This window comes from Nicrophorus vespilloides, unplaced genomic scaffold (assembly GCF_001412225.1).
Source record: "Nicrophorus vespilloides isolate i.1.1-1 unplaced genomic scaffold, Nicve_v1.0, whole genome shotgun sequence".
Taxonomy (NCBI): Eukaryota; Metazoa; Arthropoda; class Insecta; order Coleoptera; family Silphidae; genus Nicrophorus; species Nicrophorus vespilloides.
Window position 1 is genome coordinate 86853 of NW_017097600.1, and position 10326 is coordinate 97178.

Here is a 10326-nt window from a genome sequence, read left to right on the forward strand (position 1 = left end):
CGCACATTTTGCTCATACACACACTACCTTTAATCCTAAGCAAACTTTTATCATGCTTCATTTTTTTTTACTTAATTTTTAAATATTTTTATCTAATATTTACTTTAGATATACAAACGTATCTTTTCCTATATAGATTTATTCCTAACACTTATTTCATTGAATATTTCATTTTAATTATAATTAAAGACAATCAAATTTCGAAAAAGCTTTTTTTTTAATATAAATATTGCTTAAATTATATTTCATAAAATTGATTTGTTCAAAAAAAAAAATATCAAGGGAGAATAAAAAAAAGTAATCAAACAATGTAATGAAATATAAATGTTATATTTCAATAATATAAATCGACAAGAGTCATCTCAAATTAAAGCATAAACAAACATTTCATGTAATATATCTCTTTGTTGGAATCAGAGATTATATATATAAACTTCTATCATATTGATTTGCTAAATTCTTACAATTTTATGTGTTTTTGACCTCTTCCGAGACTTCGAGTGTGTCCGACTCCTGTAAAAGTTAAATGCCGGATAAGACTGATTTTCATCTGAAATCATTCTATCGTTTGAAGATTTTATTGATAAATCAATTGGATACTCGTTCTCCTTGTTACTTTCGTCCTCCACCGAAAAATCAAAGCAGACGTGGTTCATTTCAGTTATCAACATGTTTAATAAATGCTTGAAACGATTTTCCGTAATATCCGGAAATTTTCCTAACAACTTATCCCACATATCTGTGAAATAAATTCATAGTGTTTTCATTAGACGCAGAAGTAGTATTATTATATAATTCACCTTTCTTAATTTGGAGACCTGAAACGAATATTTTTCTTAATAAACGATTAAATTTATTACAATTCACATACTTTCATCCTTGTATTTGCTTGTTGAATTTTGGTATATTTTGCAGCAGCATAATTCGACATCTTCGCTGGAATCGGTCTCATTCCCTTCGAAGTCATTCTCAAGTCTTCCGATGCTTTTTCGTGTAGACGCATCTAAAATATGTTGTCTGATAGTAATATGAAATTATATGAATATGAATGATCTCACTTAATTTCGTTGATTCATTGGTCATAATGAGCCCGTTAACGTAAGTTTTATAAAAATGTATTAAAGATTGCAGTTGAAGAACGACATCGTTGTTGCTACTTTGCAATTGATCTAGAAGAATATCACGATTCTTTTCCGCATTTAAATTAGGTTTTTTTGTTTCGATTTCTTGCTTTAATTTAGTAACTGTTTGTAATAAGGTGCGTTTTTTAGTTTTGCGTTTCTTTAAATCGATTGTTGTAATCAATTCTAAGTTTGAAGATATGCCATCATTACAGAGTTTAATGGTTGAATTTTCATTACTATCAGACATGTCTTTTCGTTTCTTAACGGATTGATAATTGCATTGTGGGTGATTGTTAACGGGTAATATATTGATGGAATTGGAAAAGGGGTCTTTTTTAAACTCAATTGGACGCTTATAATTTTGAATACTTTGTGCTGGTGTAAATCTATTATAATTAGACATTATATTTCTCGTGTTGTAATTGGACATTTGCGCGATGTGATAAGATACGGGACAAGGAATGGGTGACATTATCGGATAATTGGGATATGTGAACGGTAACATTGGAATTGAGGGAGTGTATGATGTGTGCGTGAAGTAAGGAAAATGGTGTACCGGATTTAGATTTGAATTCATTATTACTTTCATAAAGTCGTTCTGTGCCTGAGTTATGTAAGGATCGATATTTGGTATCATTACTATCAAATTAGCAGTGTTTGATTAATTTTTATTATGAAACCAAATAGAAATAATGGCTAGAATTAATAATTGGGCAACACTCTTCTGTCTGCACGCGCGTATAGTGGGGATAGACTTTACGCGATTGGCTCACGTATAAGAACCGTGCTCATTGGATCGTTATATAACAAAGCTTTAATGTCGGCGACGTAAGGACCTTTTTCGATTGCTTACCAATCAGATACGACATTAACAACGCAACGCACTTATTTCTGACTCTTGATCGACTGTAAAAATTTCTACGATTCTTGAATTCAATTTTAATATACACGAACTACAAAAAAAAACAGCATTCAGATTTTTTCGCGATTCGCTTTTAGTTTAGTTTCAGTTTTTGCTTCCGTCAGGTTTCGGTCCATTTTTTTTCCCGTTCTTCATCTTCTTCTTTTCAGCTTTTCAGCGACAATGGTGACTTTAATGTCGTCACAGTATAAAATGTTGGCTGTAAATACGGCCACCACTAAAAGAGGCAACAATACAATTCGGCAACTTGCAGACAATTTCTTGCAACTAGATTCCGACCGGGCCGTTTGTGTTCCGCTTCTGCTGCACCAAATTCGATTATAGCGTACAAAACATTCAGGAACCCGACATTCTGCTACCATTTCGATCTCTTTATTTTTATGCTGGTTACATCTTCATTTTTTTTTCTGGTAACTTCTGAAAATGGGACCAAAAAAAAATGAAGAAGTTTCAATCGTATTGTCAGCTATTAGTGGTTACCAACAATAATTAGAAACATATAAAACCACACGTATTAACCGATTATTATTTTGTAAATAAAAGTTATAAAAGTAAATATTATATACAATTATAATATGGGTCTATAGCCCAACGTTTGAAATCCCGACTGTATCAAAATCCCGACTTTCAAAATCGCACTTTATCAAAGTCTCGACAACCATAATCCCGACAAACATAATCCCGACTATATCAAAATTCCAACTGTATCAAAATCCCGACTATATCGAATATTTTTACAATAACATTTCAAAATTATTTCGGTGCGTAGTCACCTTGGCTACATTTTTATTTTGAATAACAATAAATTATTATTAATTTATTTGATTTTGTTGTTATTCATAATAAACCTTAACAATATGAAATAATCTCAAATACAATTAGATTATTAATTGTTATTCTTTATTATTAATTACAATTTAAAAGTGACTACACTCCGGAATAACTTAAAAAAGTTATTGAAGACATTTTCGATATAGTCGGGATTTTGATACAGTTGGGATTTTAATATTGTCGGGATTATGGTTGTTGGGATTTCGACACAGTCGGGATTTTAATATAGTCAGAATTATGGTTGTCGGGATTTCGAACGTTGAGATTTCGATACAGTCGGGATTTCAAACGTCGGGATTTCGAATGTCGGGAATTTGATTGACGGTATTTCAGTTGTTGAGCTTGCGATTGCCACCGTTATAATATATAATGTTCTGTAAATTACATTTTACATTGCAAATAAAGTAAAAGTTAAATCAATTATTTATTATATTTATATGCAATTTTTGTTGTAAGAAAAAAATAATTGTTGAATTTATATTATGAATACATATCTTTAAATAATGACATAAATTCAGTTTAAAATCAAAATATATCTAGATTTAGCCAATAAACAGTAATAAACATTTTCTATTTCTAAAAAAATAGAAATTGTTAGAAGAATATAATTGATAATTTTAATAGTTAGTCTGTCCTGTACCTGTCACATTCTATTGATTTTAATCTGTTACTTTTATCAATTTTATCAAACCAATTTAATTTATTTATTTTCACTTGTTGCATTATTTTGTATGAGCCTTTTGTGATTGTGATAAAGGCTAATGACCTAAGCCTAATTGTCCGAGGATGAAAACATAAGAATATTGCTAAATAACTCTGTAGTACATGTATATATTATTTTCTAATAATGTTTGACTATACGAGTATAAATTCGGAAATTATGGAACGAATTTAACTCGTTATGCGAGATTCCACTGTATATGGAACATAGTGTAATTGAATTAAAAAAAAACAACTGACATTAGTTGATAATTTGAACTATATTTTAGTACAAACTAAAACGTGAGTAGGCGTAAGGCTGTTATTTGAGAATTTCCTTTGGTATTTGACTTTTAATAATTGTTACGGTAAATTCTACGTATATTTTATAAGTGAAAAATAAAAACATAAAATATCATTCACCCGTTAGAAATATCCCCATTACCCGTTACTTTGCTAAAAAAAAATACAATAAAAATGAATCCTTGCTTTTTACCCTTTTACCGTTTTCTCAAGCCTTTTTCCAAACGATAACAGTAAAATTGCAAAGAAATCTACGAAGTGCGGGCGGCATCATTGCTAAAAGTGAAATTGTTGTATAATAAAAAAAAACATGCCAAAATGTTCAGTTATACCCCTTTTTACGAGTATACCCTTTCGCAGTCAAGGTTGAACTATTAGCAAAAAGAGTTACGCCTATTTCTTAGACTGAAAGCGGCAAAAATGTTTTTAAAGAATGCCTGCGTTTTGCAGAAGAGTTGCATAAGTTTATGTAACTAGAGTGACTTTAACAAGTTTACAAGTTCATTCAACAATGGCTTTACGACTATTGACGCAAATTTGGGTCTGGGTTGCAGACAGATCTGTTGCGCACTTTTGCAGTACCGATTAGAAGACACTCCTTCCTTCCTTATTCCTTATTCCTCACTTCTCGCAACTCGTTTACGGCTGATGTGTTAATGCATTTTCGATGTTTGCTAAACGCTAATAATGAAAATTGTTAAGATGCTAAAACAATCAGCGAGCAGTGTTTTTAATTAGCACTGATCACACGGTAAATATCCTTTGTTATCTCCAGTGCGAGACGCGTAATAAACTTATATTTAGAAACAGAGAAATGCTTTGTTGAGAGAAGACGAGCCATTGAAATTATCTATATACTTAATAAATTGCTTTCTAACGAATCTATGAGAAATACTAAAACATGTTTTAACCATTTTATGAGCACCCTTTCGTAACTAAACTTAACAATTTATGATTTTTTCCACTCTTTCAAACGTGTCTTTCATTGAATTATGCAGGCAATACTTTCAATAAAACGTCTCTATAATAATTTCTAAATATGTTGCAAAAAAAAAAACGAGAAAATATTTACAAAATACAAATTTTTGTCCAAAAATATTTATATATAACTGCTGCAACTGTAAATAAAATAAGTATTAATTTTAATAAGAAAATTATCAAAAAAATGAAAGTTATAAAGGATAATTTCAACGTTTATAATCAATATTGGATTCATTGGATTCTTTCTGATTTCTTGTTTTTGTTAATAATATCTCAGAAATGCAATAAAATATTTATTATTTTTTATTCTATTCTTTACATAAATAAATACAAAATAAAAATAAATTTGTATTATTGAGTGATTAAACATTTTAAAGTCAAATGTCAATCTGTGACATATGCATATTTTCTTGTACATATGTGTATTTTTAGTTTTTACAGTGTCCGTGCTCGATGGAAGACGAGTTAGGAGGATTTCAAAACGCGAGGAGGAGGCATTGGAGAAGGCGCATAGGAATGCGATTTGTTGCGCCAAAAAGATGAGATGTTGCATGCCACCAAAACCGCCACCAATTGAAATCCGTGCGATTTTAGCGCGATGTCCGAATCTCGGAAACGACAAGACAAGCGTGATCACGAGAACTATGAACAAGCCGTTGATTGCAGCGAACGAACACAGCCTGAGACATTTTCAAGGATTCGACGAGGACGAACCGCTGATTCAATCCAGGGTGACCAAGTGTCGTCGGAAAATACTGATGACCTTAAAGATGCATCACAAGGGCGCAGTGAATTCAAAGAACCAATACATCGTCGTCGATCATGTTTACGATCCGGTCACCGAAAAGAGCGTTCGACTGTTAAATCCATACGTGATCAAGTTGAAGCAGCAGCCTGTTAATAAAGCGTTCTACTTGAAATTTATTGATTACGTGAATTCCGAAGCGAAGGAGCAAATTTACAATAAGCAAGATGCAAATTATACTGGATGCTATACGGATAAACTGCATGCAACATGCGGAATTGTCAAGTACGAGGGAAAAGTGATACCTTATAGTGAAGGCTTTTGCTGCTCCTGTGATCTGCAGAAGAATTTAGAGAGACAACCGGCAAGTGTTAGCAATAAAAATGAACCAATTGTTAGTTATAGCGATCCAGCTTATTTACTGGATAGAGTGCAGTGTCCACGAACCTTTTACAAGGACAAAGATTACGATCCAGAAATGAGCGAAAAGCCAGAACATAATAAACGAAGCCACGAAACAACGTCGATGAGTCAGATTCTGCAATTTCCTTCTGTAACAACTGGTATTCCACAATTTCTTACCAACTCTACACCATCCACGACTACGAAGCGCTGGCAGTACACGACTTACAGTAGAAGAGCATTGGATCAAACAACCACAGAGAATTCACACAAGTATCTGTTGGAGCCATTGAAAATGAAACGTAACGATTGGGAGAGTTTGTCAGTGGATAAAAGTTTACCAAGACTTGAAAATACTCAACCCGTTCAATATCTTAAGCATCTTCAGATTGCTGATCGCAAGAAGCATCCCAGTGAATACATTTTGGACGTGAAAAAAGCTCACGTGCCGCAGCCAATGCCTACTCTACAAGAAGAGAGCCAAGGTGAAAGATTACTGAGAAAGATTCGTCAAACATATCCAAGCGGCGTTCAAAAGCGCGGAGGCCAGAACTGTGCTAATCGTTACACTCCGCCAGGTTTAGATCCAGAACATTACCACGAGAGTACCCATTGCTTGCGATTTTCAGATGTTTGGTATGGTATTTACAAGCTTGGACGGCCGTACATCGAGCAAACGGTGGAGTTAAATATTTACGAAAGATTTGAAACTGAATCAAATCCTGACAAGTGGCGAGAAATAACCAATTCCACTGTTCATTTGGGCGATAAAAATCCCTTATACGAAGACGAGATACCAACTATATCAATAACGTTGATGACCAAATCGCTTTCGGATAAAGGTTCTTACGATAATCTGCATACGAAAAGGATCCTAATACCCGAAGGGGTGTCCTCTTGCGATGCACACAAATATCCCGAAATGAGGAACGGGGCTGATGAATATCTTGTCGTTAAACCGGATGATATTGATATTGAAGGTGATCAGTGCGATAAAATAGGTGTCGGTTTCGAAGCATTCTACAAGCAGCCAGATAGATGCGGTTTGCCACGAGGCACATGTCTGCACAATCAGCCCAAAAATTTGTGGAAACATGATAAGAGTTTGGAGAAGAAAAATGAGACGGGATGTTATTTCTTGAAGTACCATGCCAACATAACTGGAGATCCTATAATAATTACACCAACTGGTGATAAATTTCTGAAAGTCGAATATAACGGTGCGTACACAACTACAGTTGATATTGAGATCAAAGCGGATTTCAATACAATAATACGACAGCAAACTACAGCAGCCATAACCGAAGTCTACATTGATAGCACGTGCGATAAAATCACAACAATTATTGCGAAGGTTATCAATTCGGGATTGATATCATGCCAATACATGGTGCAATTAAGTGATTTTCCATTGGATATTTCTGAAAATATGACGCACATCAAAACCCCGCTCTCTTTGATTTCACCTCAAAACCAATATATTTTTACAATGCAAATACGAACTCCATTGCCAAGTGAATGGTTTCATTGTTCTGTAGAGGTGTTAAACACTAATAAAGAGTTGGTGGCTTTGCGAAGGATTAGAATCCAAAAATATGACAGATGTATATGTTCGTGGCATTGTTTGTGTGCTTGCGTTGCTTCATCGCAAGGCTTGAAGTGCATTCCAATGGCAATAGAACATTACCATGCAGCTGGTTTCCAGGGATCATTACCAATTGTAACTCATGTTGTTCATTTCACTTTATTGGATGATTTGTTATCGGTTACATTTTACTTTGCTCTATTCCTCCTTGGAACTCTTCTAGTTTTGGGTCTTTCTAAAGCACTCCTCGGCATGTGCTGCTATACCATTGGAATATGGGGATTGGCGGTTCTATTAGACTTGCCGAAACGTATGAAACATTACTACGAGAAAGATATAAACAAAGAAAATGTTATATACGATGATGAAGGTTGGCCTGTTCACCCAAATTCCAAAACCAGAGTTCGGAATATATCAGTCTCAACACAATTTTGCACCAATTTGGTTTTCTTTTTTACATATCCACTTGCATGTTGTCTGGTAATTTTTCGGAGATTATGTTGTCCCTATTATACAAGACGAAGGAAGGAACCTGAGAAGAGACTACGTATCAGTGAGGATCCAACGCACAAGAAGTACGATGATAGGAAACGGAGGTTCTTTTCCACCAGAGATGACACGACAAATACCGATACAGATACAAAAACAAAGTCCACTGATGCATCAAAAAGACAACCCCAGAAGAGTGATTCAAAAGCGGATAGTGCACCTAGAAAGAGGTTTTCGTTGACAGGAATTGTTAATAAATCGATTTCCTCGAAAGCTGAAAATGCTCCTCGCAAAAAATCGAGTTCTCCGAGAAAACAATATCCCGATTCCAGTTCTTCGTCATCTGCCAAGTCCAAAAAATCTAAATACAAGTGTATGTCACGAAAAAAAACGAAGGATAAATTGTCATCATCGTCGGATGGATCAAGTAAGAAGAAGTGCCATAAATCGCATAAGAAAACTAGATCAAAATCAGGTCCTGTTAAATATCAACAGACAACGACTACCATGTACGTTGAGGAGCACCGTCACGATTTACCGAAAATATGTAGCTGCACTCATCCGAAATTGGACGACAGGTTTAAATATATTTTATACTATTAGAATATACAAAATCAACTTTTGTTTTTTTTTTTCAGATCTGCTAAGCAAATACAACATAAAAGTAAATTTTCTCGCGTCGATAGCCATTTCGAATCCGCCGATTCAAATCGGTCTCACGATAGACATTCGTTTGGAGACACTGTGATTATAAAAAAGAAAGAAAAAATATCAAGAAAATCTCGTGGTAAATGCACGCCAAGAAAAACTGAATCTTATGTAAGTAAGCAGATATACAAAGTCAAGAGTGATACACGTATTCCAAAAGGTATTTGCGCATCTGAGTGTGCTAAAGATGAAACACATATTCCTCAACCAATGACAAGTCGACTGTTACGAAATGAAATGAGCAGTCCCACAGATTCTCTTCATAGTAGCATTATCGCACAAAGAAAATCTACTTGTTCTAATAAGCTACACGATTCTTATTCGTTTGAAGAGATTGTACCACCAGAAACAAGGGAATTATCTGAAAGCGAAGAATCAATACCTGGAAGCATTTCTAGCGAGAATAGTTCTTCGGAAGACAAAACGACTGAAAGCAGTTCTTATTGTAGTTCTGATTCCAAAAAGAAACACCATACGAAAAATAAGAAAAAATGCAATAGTTCGTGCAGGTCAAAGAGTACAGATATATCGAAGTCAAAATCCACTAGAAAGAAGAGAAGTTCAAGTTGCTCTAAAAAGAAGAAAACTCCAGAAAGAAAATGTCCTTCGCCAAAAAAGAAGACTTCTTCAATGACAATCCAACGTGGAAATATATTTAAACGTTTCTCAAAATCTCGGCGTTCGAGAGATAAGAACAAAGAATGTGAGGATACTTGCATAAAAAATGAAGATGCAATTAAAAGCAAAATTTCAAGAAATTCCATATCAAAATTTCTATCAATTAGGAAACGTTCCCAAGAACCGAAACCAAGTCAGAGTAGCTTCATTGAAACCCAGAGTAAACCTATCGCAGGAATAATGAGCATGGTCAGTATCCCTGGCAGCGAAGATGCGTCTTTCAAAGAAATACAAATTCAAAATCTGGATGATTTATCCTGTGCCGGTGTTATTTACAAAGAAGAGGAAGAAACCAAACCAAAAGGAACCTGTACAAAATCAGCTTGTCACTCAAAATCCGGAAATCGAGCAAAAGTTAAAGCAAAATCTGATAAAAAAGTTGGATACTGTTCGAAGAGTCCACGAAAGAACGAAACTCCACCCTACGAGATAGTCGTACCCTGTCCGCAAATGGGTGAATGCGGTGAAGAAACTAGACCGATATTTAGATCTTACATCGAAGAAAAGCAAATTATCAGAGTCAGCGAAAAAGATGATGCAAAATGTGCAAAGCCTAAAGGATCTTCCTGCTACACGAAATCACAATCAAATGAATGCAATTCTATGGATACGTGTCCGGCCAAGAGTCCACAAAAGGGTATTCTAAGCAAACGACATTACGCAATTGAACCAGTGCAGATATACACGTCGACCATCGAAAACAAAGACGAAGCTAAGACAAGAACAATTTGCGGTAAAAAAATGCCTAGTTCGACAGGATCCAGTGGATACTATAGGACAGCAAATTTAAATATACCAATAGCGACTACCAGTCAAGAGCGACCTGGAAGGATGTCCATATCGCCTAGAAAAACCTCAA

The 10326-nt window shown here is 34.6% G+C and overlaps 1 protein-coding gene across 1 annotated transcript; it reads right to left on the reverse strand.

Annotated features, from left to right (window-relative positions):
• Positions 1–311: 311 nt before the first annotated feature.
• On the reverse strand, positions 312–2035 carry LOC108560520. The gene is made up of 4 exons (XM_017918093.1): positions 1059–2035; positions 872–1003; positions 801–818; positions 312–739 (listed from the first exon to the last, which is right to left on the reverse strand). Exons 1-4 carry the CDS (start codon positions 1759–1761, stop codon positions 453–455), a joined length of 1140 nt encoding a protein of 379 aa, XP_017773582.1. The 5' UTR covers positions 1762–2035; the 3' UTR covers positions 312–452.
• Positions 2036–10326: the final 8291 nt, after the last annotated feature.

Bases quoted from the DNA above. Each gene is read 5' to 3' on its own strand.
- LOC108560520 (XM_017918093.1), bottom strand. From the start codon at position 1,761: ATGATACCAAATATCGATCCTTACATAACTCAGGCACAGAACGACTTT. The intron at 1,004-1,058 runs GTGAGATCATTC...AACATATTTTAG, and splicing joins CAATGAATCAACGAAATTAA to ATGCGTCTACACGAAAAAGC.